At 44.8% G+C, this 23,951-nt stretch overlaps 2 protein-coding genes across 2 annotated transcripts; both read right to left on the reverse strand.

Annotated features, from left to right (window-relative positions):
• Positions 1-2,539: 2,539 nt before the first annotated feature.
• Positions 2,540-2,860, reverse strand: M438DRAFT_339131 (uncharacterized protein; the record flags this gene model as incomplete). The annotated part of the gene is made up of 2 exons (XM_029904191.1): positions 2,540-2,731; positions 2,783-2,860. 2 exons carry the CDS (start codon positions 2,858-2,860, stop codon positions 2,540-2,542), a joined length of 270 nt encoding a protein of 89 aa, XP_029756248.1.
• Positions 2,861-8,665: 5,805 nt separating this feature from the next.
• Positions 8,666-8,935, reverse strand: M438DRAFT_282456 (uncharacterized protein; the record flags this gene model as incomplete). The annotated part of the gene is made up of 1 exon (XM_029901303.1): positions 8,666-8,935. A coding segment is annotated over one exon (270 nt), but the record flags the coding sequence as incomplete, so codon positions are not given.
• Positions 8,936-23,951: the final 15,016 nt, after the last annotated feature.

Genomic DNA, 23,951 nt, shown 5'->3' on the forward strand with positions numbered 1-23,951 from the left:
TGTGATGCTATTCTTGTTATGAAGGATAAACATTAAAAGCTAAGGTCTACTTTTGTGCTTATTACCGGCTAGCTAGAAGGCCTCCGAGATACCGAGCTTACACTTATAGAGGCGTTTAATCTTGCCGTATATAATGCTATTCTTGTCCTAAAGGATAAACATTAAAAGCTAAGGTCTGCTATTATGCTTGTTACTAGCTAGCTAGAAGGCCTCCTACGCTAAACTAGCGGGATCGGCGTTCGAGGTAGCGTAATAGGTAGAGGGGTCCCTATAGGCAGGAGGAAGAGTAGCACTATAGACGGCGTAGGTCTAGATAAAGGACTACAAGAATCTCTAAATAGTAGCCTTGTCGGCCTACCTTCGAAGGGACACTACGCTAGGGAACAGCGTAAGACACATCGGCTCCGAAACCCGGATTAACGTCCTTATTCCATCTACGGCCGTCCTTACTAGCGAGGGTTGTTTATAAGGACATCGTTATAGAAGATTTTAATCTGCTTATCGTCCTACTCCTCGAGCTCGTCCTCGCCCTTAATTAAGAAGCAGTGCTTTCCGAAGGTGATGATCTTAAAGACAACTTCCTTTCTGCCTCCGTTAGTAGTGACGAGATCCTAAGAAGACCTTAGCGGCCTCGTCGGGTTTGCTATTAGCTCTAATGGCCGTAAGGATGACGGCTAATAGAGGTAGATGTAGTCTATAAGCATCGTCGTAGAGGCTATGGCGGTCCCCTTAACCTAGTTACTAATAGTAATGCGACATAGAGCCTTATAGCGTCGTTACTAGCACTGCTTATAAACTAAAGGAGGCTTATAGTGTTGTCGAACTTAAGTCTAAAGCTATACAGAATATAGCGAGCTTCGGCGGCGCATTCCTTACTAAGGACAGTGCTAGCAGGTCTATGTTTGAACTCCCTAGCGTACTCCTTAGTAGCCTTAATAGCACCGGCCTTCTCGACAATGTTAATCTTACTAATTAAGCCCCCATCTCCGTGCTTAGGAGGTAGGTTGTATCTTAGGGGTCTGCCGTAGATGTCCTTAGGCAGCTTTATGAACTAGAACGGGGTAGCTAGCTTAATAATGATAGCCTAGCAGCCGTTGTTAAGTATGTAGGAAGCGACGAGCTCGAAGGATTAAGCAGTAGAGAGCTTTATAGTCTAACCGAAGCCGCCTTCCTTAGCCTTAGGTAGAGGCTATAGATTGTCAGTGTTAAACAACTGACACGTTAAGAAGGACCGTACACTTATAATAGTAAGAACATATTCGTTCTCGTAAGTGACATTAATCGGGCCCGCACCGCTAGCAGGAGTAGCTAGTTTATTAGCACCCTTAGGAGTGCCTCTCTTTCCGGTAGTCTTAGTCTTTACTCTAGTAGAAGGAGTTAAGGGAGTCTAATTCTTATCTCTAGACTTAGCATCGGGAGTAGTAGGAGCAGGTTCGGCAGCGGGCCTAGCTGCTTTAGAGAAATTTGTCTTATTCGTAGTCGGCAGGTTTTATACACTGTAATAGAAATTAGCTCTTGTCGTAAAGACGAGCAACGCGTTTTAAATAACAAACATCTAGCGCGCCGCGACCCTCTCTGCTATAGCGCAACTCTAGAGCAAATAGCTAGATTAAATCCCTATATGTGCGCACCATGTTAGTAGAGATGTTTGCATAGCGGTAGTCGAACTAGTTAGTAGTAGTCAAATAGGGAGGATCGAGAATTCCGTCTGTCGTCGTCGTATAGTCCCCTTTAGACCCTTCTCTATCGTCGCTAAGCCCTCCTTACTCGCCTCTCCGTCGTCGCTACTGCTACTAGCCTCTCTAGTAGCTACTATAAGACTCGCTCATCCCTACTGCTATAACACTATAATTATAATAACAAGATCTACGTACGGCGAATTCGGTAGTCGTATTTAAGACTCTCCTAGCTATGTTAATCTCTACGGTTCTTCTTCGCCCTCGGTGCCCCTTACGAAATACTCGCCTATAAAGATCTTTTCCCTATAGCCCTCTTCTCCGCTCTTAATTTCTCTGCTTCTGCTCTATTATGTGCTCGTTTCTCTTTTGCTCTCTGCCTTACATCGGCCTCTCGTGCAGCTAAATGCCTTATACGTTCCCTTTTCGACTCCTCTACTTGTCTTATAACCTTTTCCTCCTAATCCTCGTTATATATAAAGTTATACGTCGCCTAATTAGCTATATTGTTAATGTATATATCCTTGTTTATGCTTTAAGGTCGCTCGTCTACTAGCACTACGTGCATTATATAATAGATAGAGGTTAGTCCGTACATTCGACGGCCTTAAATTATACTACGGTGTAGTCTTAGGGGTAGCGGTTTAATGAGTGTCATCCTATATACGTNTTAGGAGCGGCGGCGACCGTAGGCTAGAAGCTAGCGAAGTATATAGCGATCGCCTTAAGGGCGCTAGTAGAGCGCGCGGCGATAGTGTTAGCCTCGGTAGCGGCACGGCGGGACTTAGTAGCCTCCTATAAATTAACAAGGTTAGATACGGTCGCGCGACATATAAGCGGAACGTAGGGATAAAGTAATATACCTAAGCGAGGTGCTTAAGGGCGGCGCGCTTACGTACCTCCTCGTAGAAGGCGGCGACGGTAAGCGGCGAGCGCTTAACCTTATCGGCGTCCTTACGAAGGCGGACGTTACCGACGTAGGAGTTAGGGTCGTACTCGGCGGCGTCGAGGTAACGAAGGAAGCGGGCGCGCTCGCGGGCTACGCGTGCCTTAAGCTAGCGGAGCTTAAGCGTAGTAGTAGCGTTAACCCTACGGCTAGCGCGAACGGCGATAAAGGCGTCTAAGACGCGGCGGTAGCGAACGAGGCAGTTAAAGGCCTTAGCCGAGTAGTCGTCTAGAGGCATATAGGCGTGCTTAGTAGTAGCGTAGTAGGGGCACTTTATTAGGGGGCCCGTATAGAAGGAGCAGTCGTCTATATAGCGGTTAGTAGTAAACGCGTACGGGAAGCGTAGGCTAAAATAAACCTCTCTTATCGGGACTACCCTAGTCCTTAGCGTAGCGGCTATACTAGACAATAGCGTCGTCGATAGCGACGGGGATACCGATAGGCTTAAATAAAGGCATGTTAGCGTACGGTACGGTTACGTTATAGTAGAGTTATGTTTACGAAGAAGAGGCGAGGCATAAGAGGTACGCGTACTAAAGAAAGGAAGGAATAAAGAAGTAACGGGCTAGCTTATTATTGTCGCTAGCCGTATACGTCGCGACGCTAAGGCGTCGCCGCTAAGCGGACCGCCTACGACGCCCGAACCCTAGCCGGCGTCGCCGGCTCTTATATAGCACGCGCGCGCTACGACAGCGAGGTAGTCTATTAGGCTCTATAGAAGTCGCTTACGACTGCGGATTTTAAGGGCAGATATAGGCCGCTAAGGACAGCGTCCTAGAGGGGGGGATAATTGTAACGGGATAGGTTACCCTAGTCTTCTCTCTCTTTCGCTAAGCCGGCGTTTCCTATGCGACACGCTAGCGTAGCACATAAGAAGAGTTCTATAGCTACCCTACGTAGAGCAACGAATAGCTTTAGCTATAGATAGACCTATTGTCTAAGAGTGATCTATACGTTGCTATATACCTTTATACCTTTATACGGACCGTCGAGTTAATAATAAGGATCTAGAAGTAGTGCTAACTAACTGTCCTCTAGCTCTTTTCTCTTAATCCGAGTAGCACTAACCGCGGCTATAATGTTATTAATTAGGTCGTTAAGAAGGATAGGTACTAACGTGTTAATACGCTTAAGTTCCTCGATATAGAACTAGTGAATTTTCTGCTTATTAAGGTATACCTTTTATCTCTCTACGCGACGCTCGATCTACGCTCTCTTAGACTTATTAGACTATAAGACCTCGTAACGGTCGAAGGCGTAGTAGTTTATATAGATAGCGTAGAGCATAGTCGTTATAAGGGTTAACATGCGAGACCGGTAAGAGTTTTAGATATAATTTATTACTAAAAAGGACCTCTTAGATAGTACGGAGTTTGCCGGAGTAATAGCTAAACGACTAGCTAACTTAGCTAGAGTAGAGGCACTAAAGTTCCCTACGAAGTTCTAAAAGGTCTAAGGATTAAACCTAACTTCCTCTCGCTATAGCTAAGGGTTTATAAAGACTCCCTTACGCTTAACATACGAGGCTAGTTATCGCTAAAACGTACCGATTTTATCGATAGGAACATATTACTTAAAGAACTAGTAAGCAGCTGCCTACTCCTTAGGCGACTGCTCGATATCCTTAGCATCTAGCTAGCAGTTAAGAAGGTAAGCAGCATAGTAGGTGTCGTTTGTTTAGATAGTAAGGCGCTTATCTAACCTCTTTAGTATTAGTTCCTTGTCCGGCAATGCTTACGCCTCTATCTTAAGTCGTAGATTACGCTATTAAGGAATGACTATACTAACAGTCGACCTATTATTCTTACTTAACTTCTACGCAAAGTAGAAGGGCTTAATTAGGTTTATAAGGTCCTCGACTTCCTTCTACTACTCTAACGAGTTAATAAGCATAGAAACATCGATATTAGATAACAATCCGCGCTAAGATGCCCGCTATAATAACCCTCGATTTTTTAAGAGCGCTATAACCGCTACGAAGTAAGAGCCCTATCTAGTCGAATAGGCGATAGCGAAGGCATATAGTTTCTCTCCTTCCTCGTCGGCTAACTCTAGTAGCAGTTGCTAGACCTTATCTAATGCCCTTAGGTAGGTTAGGGCTATGTTAACCTCTCTTAAAGTTAAAGAATAATACTTAATGCTACTAGCTGTTTCCTAGTTAGTTATATCCTTTAGACCGAGCTATAACCTATGCTTATCGTAAAGGATATAGAACATATGCTACGTCCTTAGATCCTACTATAGAGCGCGATAGAAGTTACGTTATGTTATATAGGTATCTATATAGATACTGTTCTACTTCTATAACTTATTTCCTATTAGCTTACTAACCTTCTCGATTACTATGTCCTTAGTCTAGTTACCGCCTATAGTTACTCCTCCGCCGTTAATAGCTTCGATAAAGAACGCCTACCTATTAGCCGTATTAATAGACAAGTTCGATACCCTATCTCGATTGTTCGCGCCGGATTCATCTATAATAAAGTTTAGGTACGTCGCAAAATCCTAAAGTCCGATATCGTGCTACGGTGCTACGCGTTGCTACGCTTGCTATAGGTTGCTATAGCACGGACCTCTATGCTATAGCCCTTCTCTATCGTCGCTAAGGCCCGCCTCGCTGCGCTACGCTTACTACTAGCGTTGCTAGTAGCTGTCGGAAGAGCACCCCCTACGTCGCCGAGTCTCTAAGAGCGCTCTTTTATTACCTTCGCTACTAGCCCTTCTAGTAGTCGCTGCAACATCCTCCCTCTTATATCCTACTATATTATTAGCATTAATTCATCCTTTTAACTATACGTAAACAATCACGTAAGGCACACGGTGCTGCAAAGCAGAGAAGAATTCATTACATAACTAGAACCCTTTATATCGAAGAGCCCTATAAGTAGACCTTAGTAGAGTCTTCCGAACCGCCGTCCCCGTCCTTTATAATAACTTCGCACGCTTAAATCTCCTCCTTATAGTTAGCCGAACCATTAGGTAATCCTACGAACCTAACTACGAGCACAATGTAGCGCTTGTTAATAACCTTACTAGTAACATTGCTAACAACCTTATTAAGGTAGGTAAGCAGTACCTTTGTAAGACTCTTATCTAGGTCGAGAACCTTAAAGTCCTCGTTAACCTTAGCCTCTAACTCTTCCTTCATGCTAGGGCTACCATCTATAATAATGCGGTAGCAGCTACTAGCAAGGAACTTAGTAACATCCTTACGTAGCTTAAGGTCCTTATAGAATGTGGTCACCGTCTCCTTAACCTCTTTCTCTAGTCTAGATAGGGTACGTAAGTCTCTAACGCTAGAGGCAGAGGAGTAAGAGACCGAGGCCGAAGATGAAGTAGGAGACGAGTTAGATCTACGACTACCGGAAGGGCTAACACCGCTAGTTCCCTTAGACTTAATACGGGAGGCTGCTTCGAAACTACCTATTAGTTCTCTAAAGCGCGGAGTATAGGCGCGCGGAGACTAGGCGGCGGTAGACATAGTAGTATTGTTATAGTTGTCTTCCTCCTCGTTCTTAATCTAGACTTTATAGGTCGTTATAGTAGCGACGCGTTAGGTAAGAGTAGGGGTAGGNNGCTCGTTAGTCGAGTCGATAGTTATAGGAAGAGAGAACTAGCGCTTCTAAGGGGGCTTCTAGTCGGTGCGGTAGACCTAGTAAAAGGCGAAATCGAGCGTAAAGGTAACGGGTAATGGTAGGGATCGTGTTCGATAGACGCGCAATTAATAGCTAATGTAGTTAAAGTGCGCGTGTACAGTGTAAAGGGTTTTAAGGCAGGCGAGCCGAGGGAAAACAAAAGCTAATAAACATAGCAGGCCGACGAACTTAATAGCAAAGGAGGACTTGCTCGCGATTAATGTTAATGTCGAAGGAAGCGTTAAAGGGCGCGGAAGTTAAGAGAAATAACTACTCTACAGTGCATGTATCGCTAAGGCTTTTAATGTAAGCTATGCAAGTGACGGTACGATCGGCTTTACTGTCCGCGTACGTTCTACGTACCCTCGTCTAAGCCGTAGGAGGCACTACCGCTCTAAGGGAAGAAGCGAACGTAATGACGCTTAGAAGCGATGATGACTAAGAATCTAGGCATAACGTTAATCTTAGCGAAGGCCTTCTTTATAGCGGCGACCTCCTAGTTAATAACCTAAGCGAACTAGCCTTCGGAGACACCGTCGCGGAAGTAGATAATAGTAGTAGGAGCCTTACCCTAACTAACCTATCTCGACTAACCNAGGATCCTTTAGTACGTAGACATTATAGTAAATCCTACTGTATCGTGTGTTACCTTACTCTCCCTATTATATGTCGTGCTCTATAGCATAGGTTACGCTAATATCCTCGACTGTTACAATTAGACGTAGGCAGATAGGTAACCGGCCTTAAAATGCTACAGATTGCTTTCCATCTTCTGTAGGCGCTTTATACTCCTAGACCTAAACCTAATTACGCCGAGGTTTGCCCCCTTTCTACTAATTCTCTACGTAACGAGCGATGTTTCGTTCTATAGTACTACTGTCATCGGTAATGTCGCTATGCTCCTTCCTACACTTAACAGAGTAATGCAGCTAGATAGGATAGTTATTCACCTAAGTGTCCATTAGCTTAACTCTATCCGGATCTAGGTTACTCGGCTGCTCTCGATTATAAGGGCGTAATTCTCGGACAAACACTGCCATTACCTATCGGAAAAGCGGGCCCTCTTCTAGCCCGAGTAGCTCGACAATGTCCCTTACTAGTCGCTATAAAGCCTTCTTTGTCCTCCGATTTTGTCCTAGCAGTCTAAATACTAAGTTAATAGGCTATGGTTCTCTAACCGAGACTAGCTCTTTGTCCCTTTTACGGCCGTCTACTAAGGTAGGTTAGGGACCGCGGCAGAGAATATCTTATAGCGCGAGCATGTTAATGCTACGTAAGTAGTGCTCTATTAGTTAGTCCTCCTAGTCGTTCTTCTTATTAGTCCTTCGGAAACCTTCTTTTATATAGGTGTAATGCTTGTGCTCTAGATGACTTATGTCCTAGTTCGGCGCATAGCCATAAAGGCGTATTATCTGCACGTAATGGGTTAAAGAATGCTACTTTAGAAAGTTAAAGTGCTGCTCGTCGTCCTTTGCTTTTAGGTTACGATATTTTCGAAACACTTCCTTATGCTAGTTCATCCGATATAACGCTAGTTCGAAATATCTAAGCGTGTTGTCGTCGTAGCTCTAATACATAGCTAGCGTAATAAAGTTAACTATAGCCCGGATGAACTAAATAGCTACGTTAGCTTCTAGAGTGCCTACTTCTTCGAGCAAGGGAACAAATATAGGCAGTATCTGACGGAGGATGTATTTTTGTTCTGCTCCTGTCTATTAACTTACCTTAGATAAGTGCTAGAATACGCGAATCGTCGCAAACTTTAGAATAGACGCGAATCGACGGTCGACGATGCTAGTTATAATGCTTTTAGCTACTTTAGCGTTTNCTTTTNCTAAGCGCTTCTTCGTAGCATTAGCATNTNTGACCGCCTTAAACATACGCGTCCCTAGCTTNTTCCTAGCCTAGTCTAAAAGAAACAATTNTGTCTAGCCGAGTACGTGCATNATAACACCTTTTAGCAATTAGTNAAGGATGTCGACTATAAGACTCTTATNTATNTCNATTAGCGGCATTGTTAAGGCAAAACAATTAATGTCGTAGATGCGTTCGTCCGGATTAAGTTCTAATTCATCTCTAGATCCTAGACCGGCCTCCTCTTCCTCTAACTCTATGCCGTCGTCTACGACGTCAAAAGTCTACGAGGGCTAAGTCGTACTGCTACTAGACGTGCTAGTAGCTCCTTTACGTTATCGCTAAATCCTCTCTCTTGTATTAGTCTTAGACCTCTACTCGGCTGTAAGTTTAAGGTCCTCTCGTAGATCCGGGTGAATCTTGCACATTATGCAGTGTCTATTACCTAATACTCTAGTTAACTTAACCTGCTCCTCGTAATCTGTCGTAAAGGCTACAATAATCGGGACATAACGTCTAGTCTAGCCGTCCGAGCAGGGGATTTCGGTACCTGCCTAAAGACACATCTGCTTTACCGGTTCAAATATAGTTGCTAGATAGTAGTGAAATATCCGACCTCTTATTATTGCATCTCCCTCCTTAACGATAGGAATTAGACTAAGCAGTATTAACCCGGGACGCTCGTTTAAATGTCGAGCAGAGGCACGAAGATTTCTAATGCTAAGGTAGACTACGTAGGCTACTAGGTCGCCTAACTGTAGGGTTAACATAGTCTTGTCGCTTATAACAATTAATGGCACGATCGTTACGCCCCTACCGCGTCTGTCCTAACTAATCTTTTCTTGTGTTTCCTACTACTAGTCTCCTATCGGCATGTCGTTATATCTTCTATAGGTTCGAGTCTCGTCGGTCCATGCCCTATACGGCTTAAAACAGAGGTCGTCTTTAAATCCTAGATGTCTAAGAAAGAAGCGAATAGTACGTACTAGATCTCGATATCGTAAGGTATACGTTTTATTCCCGTTTAGACTGTTGTCGCTAGGTACGTCTACNGTTATNTACTTCTACTAACTAATGTCGGCGACAGTTAGTATCTTTTCTATCTTCTCGCGTAGGTCGTTAGCGGAATCCTAGCCTAACTGTTCGACTAGCGACTTAAGACCGGGTTGTTTTAGGAGGCGGTCGATACCGTTCTTCGATATGTTCTCTTAGTGTATCTAACGAGCAAAGTCGAAACTAAACCGACTTCTAAATTCGCGTAAGAGTGTCGTCTCTAACGTGTTAGGGATAGGGCATCTAGGATCGTGTTAGACTAGTAGGAATAACAGCCTAATAATAAAGTCCTCTAACCTCTAAAGCCTAGCCGCCGCTTAGAGCTTTATGTTGTCGCTAAACGTTTTACGTACCTCTGTCGCCGCCGAGGAGGATAGCCGGCCGCTATTCGGTTTAATCGAAGCGCTATGCGCGAGACTCGGTATATCTTCGACTATAGTTGCCCGATATTTATTGTCTATAACTAAGGTAGGGAGGTTATGCTCCGTATAGTCTTGTTCGTCCTCTAAACTAGCATCTAAGATGTCTAGATAAGTTAGAAAAAAGCCTATAGGGTGCTCTGCCTCCCCGTAGTCTACCTCTAGGTCGTCTATAACCTCGAGACCGAGACGGTGCCCTAAATAGTCCTCTGTTTTATGTTCTAGTAGTACCTGCTACTCTTCGGTTGTTTAGACATCTAGTCCTTAGAATGGTTAGTAGTCTAGAATGTGTCGATCACTGTCGAGTATGTCCGCCTCGTTAGTCTCGTTGCCTGCTAAGTATTAGGGTGCTATACGTGTTAACATATGCGTTTTTGCGGGAGTCTAGATAACCTTACCTTTGCCGTTCTATATTCCCTCGAACAAACTTCTTGTATTGTCGTAAGGTCCCTTATGCTTGTTTAACCCCGCTCTACTCTTAAATCTAGACCTACCGCACGTAGAGCATGTTAAATTAGCGGTACGCATCGTATAGTGGTAGGCGTATATTAATTTAGACACGAGGCTTACGCGCGCGGATCTAGTATAATTTAGCTATAACGTTATAGCTTAGCGTCTTTCGCCCTTGTCGGCAGCGGTTTCCCTCCTCTAGGAATTGTTCGATATGCAATATTAATATATAAACCGAGACGTCGCTTATCGTAAGCGAGACGCTCNCTAGTAGTCCCTACCAATTTTCCGCCTCGAGTCCTAGTCTTTTTCCGCACCTACAAGGCTCTTACTATCTTCCTAGTGGCCCTACTAGTGGTCCCTACCAATTTTCCGCCTCGAGTCCTAGTCTTTTTCCGTACCCGTAAGGCTCTTACTACCTTCCTAGTAGCCTTGCTAGTGGTCCCTACTAATTTTCCGCCTCGAGTCCTAGTCTTTTTCCGCACCTATAAGGCTCTCACTATCTTCCTAGTAGCCCTACTAGTAGTCCCTACCAATTTTCCGCCTCGAGTCCTAGTCTTTTTCCGCACCCGTAAGGCTCTTACTACCTTCCTAGTCGCCTCGCTAGTGGCCTGCCTAGTAGCCCCTACTAATGTTTGCCTCGAGTCCTAGTCTTTTTCTTTTCTACTAATTAAACACTCTCATTGTAATCATCACGCTATCGTTACAATTGCAGTGTTGTATATTAAGAGGAAAAACTGTTTGATCATTACGCTTATTAAAACTTTCCTCGATCATAATATTAACCCTTGCCTTTATCATCTACTCGATCTTAATAGCCTCTCCTGCTATAGCGTTCGTCTCGAAATTATTAGGGTCTTCTATTCTGACTTTAAGATTAAATACACTTAAGTCCTCGTCTAGCAGCACCGCTGCTACAGCGTTTCGGAGGTTAGTAACACTATAGTTGCGCTTAACGAACCAGTCCTAACAGTCTAACTATAGAGCTGTAGCAATGATACGGTATACCTCGACTAGCCTTAACTTCTACACATTGCGGGGACGTCTTAAGCGACTAATGACTTGTTCGATGAGAGCTGCTTGCTAGCATCCGTCCATTAAAATCATATAATCGGCAGGGACAAGCTTAATGCTACTTCTTATAGCAGCATAGGAGACTACGATGACATAAGGGCTAGAATCATCCTTTCTGAACCTCTTAAAGATTTCGTTTCTCTCCTTAATAGTCATCTATCTACTAACGATTGCAACATCTGCTAGGCCGTCTATGTTGCTGTTTAGGAGGGTTAACTAATACCTAATACGACGGTATGCTACTACGACATTTATCGGTGTCGAGGCGCCGATAACAACCTTTCTTCTATGACCGGTAGCTAGGTTAGTCTTAGATAGGGTGTGCTCTACGATGTCCACTATAGCCTTATATTAAGGAAGTTTCACTATATGAGGCATGGCGGCTTTGTCGAATTTAGTTAACCGGGGATCATTAAATTAGGCGTCTTCGGCTTAAGCCTTATCCTTATCGCTTTCCGGCGCTACTTCCTTGTCATGTTCTAGAGCATCATTAATAATAGCTTTAGCGCTTCTAAGAGTAAGGTCTAATAATAAGCTCGCCTTGAACATAGGATTAGACTCCCTTAATGCTTCAAAGTAAGGGAAGTTGCTAATGTAGCGGAACTTATAGATGCTTTAGAGGAAGCCGGCCTAAGAGAATTCCGACTTTTCGCCGCCATTCTTTCCTATTACTGTCTTAACATGTTTAGCTCGTGCAATAGCCTATTTAAGCGCAACCCTATAAGGTTCGGCGATGTCGTTATAGTATTCCTCTAGGATAGGGACGTTTATGTCTAGAACTCGCACCGGTGCCATGTTTATAATCGGAATCTAATTAGGTCCCTACGGTGTCGATGTAGTGAACTAAATGGTCGAGTCGTTTAGCAGACGAGCTAAATCCTAAGCCTCGGGCTTATTAGTAATGGTTGTCGTTAACTGTCCTGCCTTATAGTTAACAAGGGCGCCGCTAGTAGAAACGTCCTTATTAAGGACTCTGCAGATCTGTCTTAACGTAACAAAGCTCTTTGCTAGGAGCTAGTCTCTCCTAACCTAGTTATCTATGTGATTAAACACATCGATCGCACTTTCTCCCTTCCTAGATGCTTTAAGAAGTGAGGCATGCTAATCTTAAAAGCGGTCCGGGTAAAGGGCACTAGTGCCTAGATTAGTTATGCTATTAGTTAGAGAAGGGATGTAACGGCTTAAGCTCTCTACAGCTATTAATAGAGCGATAAGGGAACTCGGCTTGTTAAGGAAGGTTCCGCTAATCCAGATAAACTGCGGTAAGCCTAGAATGCTTATTATGTTCCTCTACGCAAAAGTTTGCTAGCCGGTGATCTCGTGAAACTCGTCTATAAACATATAGCTAAATTCGGTATCGATTAAACGCTCGGAATCGTTAGGCTTAACACCTACCGGGGTCTCATCGGTGCCATAATCCGTTAGCCTAATGCGCGATAAAAGGTTTCCGGCGGCATAGATAATGACGGCAGTAGAACACTATAGGTACCATTCCTCTTGCCTATGTTCTCGCTACATCTTTCTCTTATAGCGCAAGTCCTTCCATTTCCGGAGCATCTATATAACAGATAATTTAGCATTACTTTAGAACTAGCTAACGCGAAGCGGTAAGGCCGGCTAAAACCTAGAAGGGAGTTTAGAGCGAAAGCTTAAGACGTAATCGCTATAATCGGTTTTAGTCTTCCTTTCTGAAATCTTGGCAGATACGACTATTACCGGAGTTAAGGGAGAAAACTTGTTTAAAGATCTGCACCATAATTAGATCATAAGGGGGGGCGGTACTACTAAGAATGGTCCGGCACTAACTCGAAGATCCTATTCTTAGTCCTCGGGCTTCTCTTTAGTTAATTGCTCTCGGCATTGCTTAATCGTCTTAGTCGGGGCTTACTTAAATAGCGTGTACGGATTTATGTACTCGTCGGTAGACTTAGATAAATAGCTCTATCGGAAGGCTCGTAGTACCTCGAAGATTCTAATAGAGATAGGCGTCTTGCTAACTCCTATCGTATAGCTAAGAATCGTCTAAAGGCCTCTAGAAAGCAGGACGCGAAGACAGAATGCGACACTAAAGAACTAATAGGACAGGAGATAGAACTCCCTACTCCATTTCTCGAGGAAAACGCTAGAGTCGGGATTCTAATGCTCTAGATTAAAACCGACTATCTAATAGGCAAGCTGCTAGGACAACGCAGTTATGTAGGCAAGTTTGTCTTGTCCGAAGAGAGCGCCGGTAAGTATAGATCTAGATGCGGAGTCGACGTTTTTATAAGCACTAGAAGACAACTACTTATAAAGGATAGAGGTGAATTTGCGACTACTCCCCGCGGGCCTAATACTATAGATAGCAGGAGTCTTAGAGACTACTAGCTCCTATAAACGGAGTAGAGCCTCTCTTATGCGTAGATAGTGTCTAGCAGACACTACCGCACTAGTCTAGTCTACGTTTATAAGATCGTTAGAAACTAAAGACGGCCTTTTAGCATGCTAGAGCGGTTCGGGTTTACTCTTCTAACTAGGTCCGACCTAAGGGGTTAGACTTATAGGGGGGGTGCTACCTTTAAGGGGGAAATGTTAAGTCTGCAAGTCCGTATTAAAAGGGACACGGCCACGGAGGAGGCTAGATAGGAGTCGCTTAAGGATGTCCGTATCCTAAGCGACAAAGAGAATAATGCCGTTATAGTTAGTATCCGCGCGCTCATAGGCCCGGGTAATGTAGCTAATGTTCACTAGGAGAGGATCGGAGTAAATCTAACTCTATGTCTTACTAGAAGGGTCCTAGAAGCCTACGGCAAATTAATCGGTAAGCTTATACCTAGCCTCGGGAACGCGAGCTCTAGCAAACGCGGATACCTAGGTTTAGAAGCGTTCTTTATTAAAGTTATTACTAAAGTTAGCTAAATTGCTTTAGTTAAATCTACTTAGAGGAATAGGCATTCTAAAGACGTCAAAGCTAGCCGAAGAACCCTCGAAGTCTAAATTACTAGGATTACTAGGGGTAGAGATAACCTTAGTTAAAATGATCGATATGTCCTTAATGTCGGTAGGGTCTATAAACTCTAGACGGTCGATGTGTCTAGCTAGAGAAGCAGTGCTAGCGCGGCGAGCACGGCTTCGGCTACGACTGCGATTACGGCTTAGGTATAGACTTAGACTACGTAGGTATGTACGGTATGCCTTAGAAGGTCGGTTATATAGTTCTTACTCTTTAGCATCTACGGCCTCCTCGCGTTTACGCTTAGTCTTATTGCGGCGGTAGGCAAGCGTAATTAAGAGCTAAATGGCGGTATTCTTATACGAGTCGTTAACGTCACTCTTCTAGAAATCTAAAGGGTCGAACCAGGTAGGTAGGTTATAGTCGAGGGGGCGCTAATTAATTAAATGAACAGCCTAGTAAGGCGGGTTAGCGCTACCGATTAAAGCTATGTTCAAGAGTTTAGCCTAAATGTTTATACGGCCTTAGATCTATTTGTTGCCGATCCTAGTATTTTCTGTTATCGACGTGAAACATGGCTCGAATTAAAACTAGTCTTTAATGTATAACATAACTAACTCGAATTAAGCCTCGTTAAGGTTAAAGTAGGCTTTAGCAAAAGCAATAGAGAATCTAGAGATGCCTTTAGATATGACATCCTTAACAGCAACTCTCGTAAAGGTCTCGATGCGATCCTTTAAAAAGCCGCCCGCGGCGGCAGGGCTCGTAGGTGACTAGGCAGCTATAGTAAGAGTGTAATCTATAGGCTGCTTTAGAACATAATAGCAAAGCGAGGAGTTTAATAGACGAACAGATGGCGATGCGACTAATGTAATTAGCAGTAAACAATCGGGAAGGATGGCGCCGACTTATAAAGGGATTAAACTAGGTGTGTTTTAAAACACAATAGCAAAGCGAGAAGTTTAATAGACGAACAGATAGCGATGCGCCTAATGTAATTAGCAGTAAACAATCAGGAAGGATAGCGCCGACCTACAAAGGGAATAGACTAAGTGTGCTAAGGGCGCCGGACTATATACTCGAGAGACTGCTCTAGCGTGCATAGGAACGGTAAAGGCGAAAGGATTCTAAGTATGTTAGGGGCGCCGGAGTATGCTCGAGAAGATGCTCTAGCGTGCGCAAGAACAGTAAAGGCAAAAGGGTTAGTAATGTAGAAGAAAATAAAGCGCCGTGTAAACACTGCTAAGACCATTAACTAGACGTCGGCGAGAGAGAGGCGATAGTTATAAAGTAGAAGTAGAAGTAGAAGTATAAGTAGAAGTAGAAGTAGAAGTAGAAGTAGAAGTAGAAGTAGGAGTAGATGTAGAGGGAAGGCAGGAGTTAGAGTAGAAGTAAAGTAAGGCTACTAACGACCAATGTTCACGGTATTAGTAGTAAATACGTGCTAGGTGATAGAGTAGGTAGTAGTAAAGTCGGATGTGCTTATAACGGCCACTAGGAGGGCTAGTAGCCGAGCTAGTAGGCTGTCGAACACGTAGAGGCTACTAAACTTATAAAGCCGCGACGAGGTGCTATAAGGCAATAAGGATGCTACTAGCCGCGCTAGTAGTTGCTACTAAAGATGGCCTATAGAAATTCGACAGGTAGGGAAATGTGAGCCTTTACGACGCTAGGCTCTAAAATGGAGTTTCGACTACTAATAATAAAACAACTAGCTGCCGAGGGCCCATGTTTTATGTAGAGACCGTACCTAGCTAGCGATTCTTGTCCGAGGCTGCTATATAAGAGATTAAATAGTAGCTCGAATACACGTTTGCGTTTAAGCCTAGGAGTGCTAGGTAGTTATAGCTAGATATTAGGGAGTAGCCTAACGATAATAAGGAGAATAGAAGGGCCGCATTTTCTTACTATAGCAAGCCGATAGAAGNAGCAAGATACTAGTAGGGTTAGAAAGAACGCGTAAAGATTAGAGATATACTTATTAAGTACTGCCGGAGAGTGCATATAAGTCGAACGATAGAGTAGTAGTCTAAGGTCAGGGTTAGAGGGGCAGCGAGAGAGCAGTTGCTCCGATGTTTAGCCTTTTCTCGCCCGCGTATATAGGCTCTCTATACAAAGTCTATACTAGACCGTAAGCCGCGCTAGCTCTCTATCTACCTATTCTTATAACCGACCGATAATGCCTAAGCACTAAGACTACACCGTCGAAAGTACGACATGCGCGCAAACTATAGAAGATAGGCGCGCCCTCTCGCTATACCGCTCTGTTACGTAAGGCATTCGAGGCCGCCTCTAACTAGACAACGAACAGCAATACCGTAACTTCTATGCTATTGTCGAAAGAGTACTAGCAGCATTACAGGTTGCTAGCAAGAGTTTTGCCTTAATCGAGATGCGAAATTATGTCGAGGTTAAGATATTCGCGGCTATATAGAAGCAGTGCGAGGCTCTTAGTCGCTTTCGGGAGACAGTAGAACTAATGCGCGATGCGCCTAGAAAGGAGTCTTTTAGGAAACTCGTATTTCGCGTTAACACAAATCTTAAACGCCGTAGTCGTAAGCGTAAGAACCCATCTAATCGAAGGCGCTAAACTACCTAATCGCCCCTAAACAACGACGGTTATATTGCTAGCAGGAGCGGGTTAAATAGAGATGATTACCGAAAGAGTACGGGAAACATAAGTAGTAGCGAAGAGGAGGACATCGTCCATGCCGTAGAGCTAATGTAGGTTATAGGCAAGGACGGAAAGTTTAGAGTAGTTGCTCTCGCCTACGAGATTGCCGCATGCCTAGGAAGACTCTTAGATAGCCGTTATTTACCGAGTGATCTTAGACTATCTAAATTCATTAACAGATTAACGAAAGATCACGATTTTGATCCTAAGAGGGACTATATTAAGCTATATCGAGAGGACGAGGAGGCTGTAATAGTGGACGACTAGAAGGCATAGGAGCGGCTAATTTTAATACGCTACATATAGGGAAAACCTCTTAAGTTCCTTATAGTAAGCATCTAAGGAGGAAACATTGGACATAGGATTAATTACCTTAGGTTAAGGATTTACTATTACTAGAACATAGTCTAAGCGGTGACTCGACTACGTAGCGCTAATGACAACATTAGGTATCGGAAACAAGCAAATGACGATACGTGCTGTTATAACCTAGCTAAGTCACGTAGATTACGGGAAAGCCGCGGATTACGGACGATCGCACACAATGCCTAAAAAGCGTTAAATCTGCATACTGCGACTCTTAACTACGTCTACTCGTTTCTAATGCCGGTGTTTAATTTATTAGACGTCTTTAGTAGGTACACTCACTAGCAGGCTATAGCCGAACACTAACGTAACGGAAGGCTCGGACCTTAGCTACGAACCCGACCCGGGCGACTAAGGGTTCTAGAGTGCCTTAAGCTCCTTTAATGCAACGCGAGGAAAGAAACGCCCTTACGATAGGATGCCTAAAAACAAAGTATATAACGACGATAAGACTCTCGATTAGCAGGTAGCCCGCTAGCGTTCATGGAAGGAGCTCCCTCTAGACCATTAGCAGGTGTTTAAGGCTATAATGAGGGCTTACGTGTCGCTATTTCTAGTAGGGACACTAGAATGTATAGCGTTCAACTAGGCTATAGCTAACCTTCATTAGGTCGATGCTACGTTTCGGCGACGATAGAAGTAATGTTAGGACGTAGACATATAGCTTCACCTAGAATCATCGGCGACCTATATCCCTAATAGGATAGTTCGATAGTATGTAAGTTAAGTACGAGTCTACTCTAAGGATTTAGCTAACAATGTCGGAGATGCGTAAAGAGTTAAGAGGTGCACGCTACATAGCTACGGGCGTAACCCGGAAAGAGATAACTACGCACGTTTTAAGTTTAGTAACTAGGGACGAGTCTCATCTACGACACATTACCCCTAGCACTAGGGAGCTTAGATAGTAGGCACTCGCGAACTAAAACGCGATATACTTATTTCTAAACGGGGACGGCGTAAGATATATCGTATACGATTATATAGTGTTAAGGCTATGCTAATGCTAGACAGAAAGGACGTTTCTTAAGTCTAATGTTTTGCTACCTTATAGGCAAAGTATATTATAGGTTAGACGGTCCCGCGGCACACGCGGAAATAAGAGAGCTATAGGAAGAAGTTACCGAACATATAGTAGCCTATTTAGCTACAACTATAGAATACATTACCTATACATGGCTCTAAGGGGCTCGCTAAACGAGTAACGGCAAAGCGATAAGATAGGAGCCTCTCTAATCCGATGTAGCATAGGGCAAGTATAAAAGATATCTTCGACTGTTCCGTACCGAGAATGGTAAGGAGAGACGTAAGATGATCCTAAGGAAGATTATAAAGCAGGCTCGCGAAGAGCTTAGTATGTTTAAGGATCCGATTAAGCAGATAGTGGCCCCCTTGCTAGCGGCCTATTTAGAAGACTTAACAGACCTCCTTTCCGACGAAGAAGGTAAGTAGACTAGGTTTTAAATGTAGTAAAGGCTAACTATGATAGGTAAGATGCCGCGTCGCTAACTACTAGCCCTCCGTAGAGCGGCTACTAAACCTGTAAACATCGACCCTCGTCTTTTAAGCCCGTCGAGGTCTACCTAAGTCTATTCTAGCGGTAAGACTACTAGTATATAGGTCGCCTCTTCGGCCGCTTTAGCTTCTTCTCCTAAGACTATTACTCGGTCGGTCATACTAAAGCCGTTGCTACAAGCCGGTAAACCGCCATTATATAAGGAAATAGAGGATATAACCCCCCGGCCTGCAGGAACGACAGTTCTACCTACTACATAGGACCCTATGCCGTGCTATAACAAGATTAAACTATTAGCCTAGAAGCGGTCTTAGACGGCGGTAGTAAATAAGGTCACTCCGAAGATTAGACCTAAGAGAGGCAATCTTATGTAGTAGTTTAATTTGTGTAGGGGAAAGAACGTAATAGTACTTAAGCCCCTACGCGGACCGGAAGGGAAGCCTCTATAAGATAGGGTGCTAATAGAGAGTACCTAGGACAAGATCGTAGAGGAATTTGGAAGCGATAATGATGCTTAGTTAAAGGTATAGCTAGTAGATCCCTCGGAGGAGTAGGAAGTAGAAAGTAGAGCAATGCTAATAGGATAAATGTCCGACTCTTCGCTAAACCTAACTACGACGGTCCTTATACGGTTAGCTACTATAATAGTGATCCCGAGCGCCGCGCTACTAGAGGAGTCTATAGGTATATTAGTAGTCGCACTACGAGCGACACTAGTGAAATGGCTACTAGTCGTGCTACTAGTACATAGCGCGGTAAGAACGAAGACAGTAGAATAAACGAACTCGCCATTAATCCCGCGGCTAGCGCTTATACGAACTTTGCTAGTAGTGCTACTAGTACCGTCACTAGCGACTCTTATAGTAGGCACGTAAAGGTCGCTAGCATAGGTATTTGTGCCTCGAGCGTCTAGCGAGCATAATTGTCTTAAGATTAGATTATCGCTACCCGTACTATGTAGTAGCGTCGTTAATACGTTGTAGTAGTTGCTATAGGGTGCTATGCCGCTATATAGCACTATAGCAAGATTTAGGATTTTGCGACGTATAGGCGATGTCTATAGGTGCTATAAGGACGCTCCGTAGCAATAAGAGACTTAAGCTAATCCTTAACCTCGTAATAGCACTCTTAAAGAAGCTCCTTTACGAGACGATGCCTTAATAGTAGCGAATAGTCGAGCGATAGATTTAATGCTTTAAACATCGCCCTTAGGTTAGGATTCTTCTCGTACGTATTAAACGGCAGCCCTCCTTAATAAATCGCTATACTAGCTATCTTATTAAGCTTATGTTTCGTTAGCGTCGGAGTGCTTAAAATCGTAGTCGACTAGCTAGTCTTATTTAGTAGCTTTTAACGATAAGCCTCTAGATATTACGTAACCTTAGGGTTACCCTATCTAACTAATACCTTAAAGTCCTTAAGGAAGGGAAGGCACTCGAGTAAGTAATCTACCTTACGGTCGTTACTATTATTTCTAAGCGTAAAATCCGGACACTAGTTATACTTAAAGACGTCTCCGATATTAGTAAACTAACGGCTAATAATGCTAGTCTTCTTGCCTCCTCCCTTCTTTAATAACATTGCTAATTATTAAGCTATATATAGGTGTTAAAACGACCGTCTTAACCTCTCGAATAACCTCTAACTTGGCCTTAACCCCTTACTAATACCGCTACGCTACTAACGTTAAAAGCTCGGCCGAGCTCGGCTATATCGGAGACCGGTAAGTTACTTAGAATCTGCAGCAAGTTACGGCAGTAACTGACATTAAGTAACTTACTCGTAAGTTCCGTAACTTAACTACCCCTAGATGCATACGGGCCTTCGTCTCTACTTTCTACTTCTAACGCGTTGCTAAACCTCTATCATACTTTCTTCATCTTACTTGGAACACTTCTTGAACCTTAGAACTACGTCTGTCAACCTGAAACATTCATCACTTTGTGTGTAGCTTTAAGATCGTCTCTGTTGGCCCTCCTCGTGGCATCGCTTCGTTATGTCAGAGGGCGCAGGCTCAGCTCGGATCAAGGTATGGGGTGGCTGACTTGGGCGTTAGTTCGGCTAAACCTTCTAGCGGCCTCAGCTTACGGCTCGCGGTTCGACCTAAGGGACTAGCTCTTCGAGTCAGTCTTGCAACATCTCATGCGAGTCAAGACATTGCTTTCAGGAGGCAATCACCATCGACGTTGGTCTGATCTTCATGAGTACAGAGTTCGTGCATGACCACCGCAACCTTCAAGCCACGAAAAACGTGAGGAGGAGAAAAATGAACTCGAGCAAGAGACATGGCAAACATGATCCATCTCAATCGAGCTATATATCACCTGACGTATGCTTTACTATCTCCTGGTGCCCTATCTATATGATGATGTGATGGTGGGAGACATTCGGCACTTCAGCCATCGGACTCGCGTTCTACAGATTAATGATGATAGGACAGGTAGTCATTTGTCCTGCCCTGGAATGAAGATAGCGGAGCTACAGCCGGAGATTCAAGGACACACTGATGAGAACAAGCTTGAGGGCAATCCGTTCATTGGTCATCTTTAGATATGTCTCAGACTTTCAGTATTTAATGCTACACATCTAAGATCCCGTGGTTGCACTTAACTTGATATCTCCAGAATGTGGTTGACACCCCTGTCCTGTTCCACGAGAGGATCTTGGGGTCGTTGTTAAATCCACGTGGGTTGCAAGGGATGCTGTCCCGCATCGGCAATGGTCTCCGGTGATCAACAGCAGGCTTTCGTCGATTGCATATTGCCAAAGAACGCGATCTGTTGGGCCTTCTTGAGCAAGCAAAAAGACGTGCAGTGTGTAACTGAGTATGTGTATCCAAATCGAAGATTGAATCATGAGCGAAATCAGAAGGAGACAGAATCCTGCAAGTTGATGATCACGCGATCGGACCAACGTGGTCCGTGAAGGATGGTAGTGGTCCTTGGTCTCTCGAGGCCCGATGTGAACTTTCCAATCTGAGCTTGGCATCTCCGAGAGAGTGCGTGATATCCGTATACCAGAGACTTTCTTTAATACAACTCGGGCTGCAACCTCGCTGAACTTACTTAGAGTCAGCGAAACCCTCGACAAGAGAGCTCCCCGAAGACATGTTTGATTCTCAAGAACACCGTGCCTTTCAATGGTCATGCAGCAGCTGTGGCCGGCTTGGGGGATGCGGTCGGTACTCATCGCTGGTGCTAAATTGCAATGTCATCTACTTGAGTCGCATACATTTCAGGACCTGGTGGTATGCCGCTCCCACACAAGAGCCGATAGGATTCAATGATATCTGCCAGATCAGGGCTGCAAAAGAGTCACGATAGTGTGAAGAAAGGGAAGTGGTTCATCTGCTGTTACAGTATCAGCCTTGACAATCTTGAGGTATCGCCCACTTGCTCGGATATCGCATCCGGACCAAACAACTCCCGCTACCCGCATCCCTGCGTGCCTCCCACTTCGAGACACCCTGGTTAACATATCCAGGCCAAGCCATTCAGACTGAGACTACAAATCGCACCCAAGTTGTAAATCGACTATCATTGTCGACAGTCGATTTGCAGATCGGTAAGATGCAGAACTGATACAATATCAATCCAGCGATTGGCCCTCCACTCGGTTCCAGCACATGCTGAGTGTCGTTGGAGGAGAGAACACCGAGTAGACAGATTGCTCTACGTGGCACCACTGGATATCCATCCAATTGACCATCTTTGAGCGTCTCCAACCTTGGATATATATTGGACTGTGTATGCGGGCTGATTAGGAGAGACGAGTTCGGCAGTCTATCTAGCGAGTGGTTGTCGCCCTACCGCACATTGCCCGCACGTTCGGTGGTTGAAGGCGGACACGGCAGAGGCCGCTATGAATCTCGACCGCAACATGCAGGCGGCTTCGGCACAGCGAATGGCCTTGTTCTCGTCATTTGTCTTGCGACACGGCTTGGTGGTACCCGTAGAGTAGTCACTGGCGAACGATTGTACAAAAGTCTGTCTCCTTGAAATCATTAATATATCAAGGCGCGGTAGCATACATAGGTACACAAAATTAGCACATGAGTTTTGTGACTGGTTACCACGAGCGCTTCTCTCAAAGTGGCAAGTGTTATGGGAGTATTTTCGGAGCATCGAAGTGTTGATAATGCGATGAAAACAAAACAACCAGAGCGACGATCGCTCTGGACCGCGGCTTCCTCTCCAGGTTTTGGTTGAAGAGGATTCCCGTGCACGTCGAAACTTTGTCTCATGTCAGCGTGGAGACCTCTCGTGCGCCAGACATGACTGTAGACGGTCCGTCAACCAGCATGCGGTTTCCAACAACCTGCAGCGGGCGCTTCAACTACTCGTCCCAGAGAAGCTCGACGCCAGCACGTTGCGATCCGAGAACAAACTGCGAGTGACATCTATGATTCACTTCGACCTCGCAACAGCGGGCGGCTCCGGCACCGTTGCGTTCGAGCCTTCGAGGTACAGTCCCTTACTTCGGAAGTTCAGGTGCCATGCACAAGCCCGCAAGCCGCGCTGTCGTGCACTGCGACTTGTCTCGCTCGGGATATCTCGACAGGACCTCGACCCTCTCGCCTGGGTCTTTGCATCATGTTCCCGTACGCAGGAACCCGTGAAACACAACTCTCTTCGACACGTCGGCGACAGACTCCCGACACTCGTTATGATGCTACGTGTTATAATGTCGACACGGATGAGGTGACCACCCGCCATCTGCTTTTCTTGTACGATCCGATCGGAGGATGCAGTCATCTCGACGGGCCAAGCTCCTGCCGCTCGCTCGTCTCGGTGAGAAGAGCCTTTATGAAGGATCATTCACTTGGCTCCTGACGTTGCTACCATGAACATGCTTTGGCAAAAGTTGGTCTCGATTTCGTGGTGGCTGGATATCGTCAAATGGGCTCATCGAGGCTCATCTCATCTCCTCCCTTGACTCGAGCTCAATATCCAAAATGATGTGGAGAGAAACCCGTTTGCGGCGACAGTGCCGAGTCGCAAGAGCCGTCGAACGTAGCGTAAACACAGAGATCAGGTTGAACGGGAGATCGCGTAATGTCCCATACAAACGTCAACGTCCGTCTATACCTACCCTGTGGCGCTTCAATGAGTAATTCGCAGAGCGTATCCACCACCGGCTTGCATGTTCATGGTCAAGACCTGAACTCTACGTCCGTACGCTTAGGGCTTTGTGGACTACGGGTGACGACCGCCCTCTTCATCCTTTGCTTGAACAGCAAGCCAAGGTTGGCAGCAAGCCATCACTTTCAAATTTCAACATGTTCGACAGCGCCATCACAAACACGGGAATATTTACCGGGCCGATACAAACAAAAGATGGCCACAAGCGGTTCATG

The sequence above is a fragment of the Aureobasidium pullulans genome, assembly GCF_000721785.1.
Source record: "Aureobasidium pullulans EXF-150 unplaced genomic scaffold scaffold_27, whole genome shotgun sequence".
Classification (NCBI taxonomy): domain Eukaryota; kingdom Fungi; phylum Ascomycota; class Dothideomycetes; order Dothideales; family Saccotheciaceae; genus Aureobasidium; species Aureobasidium pullulans.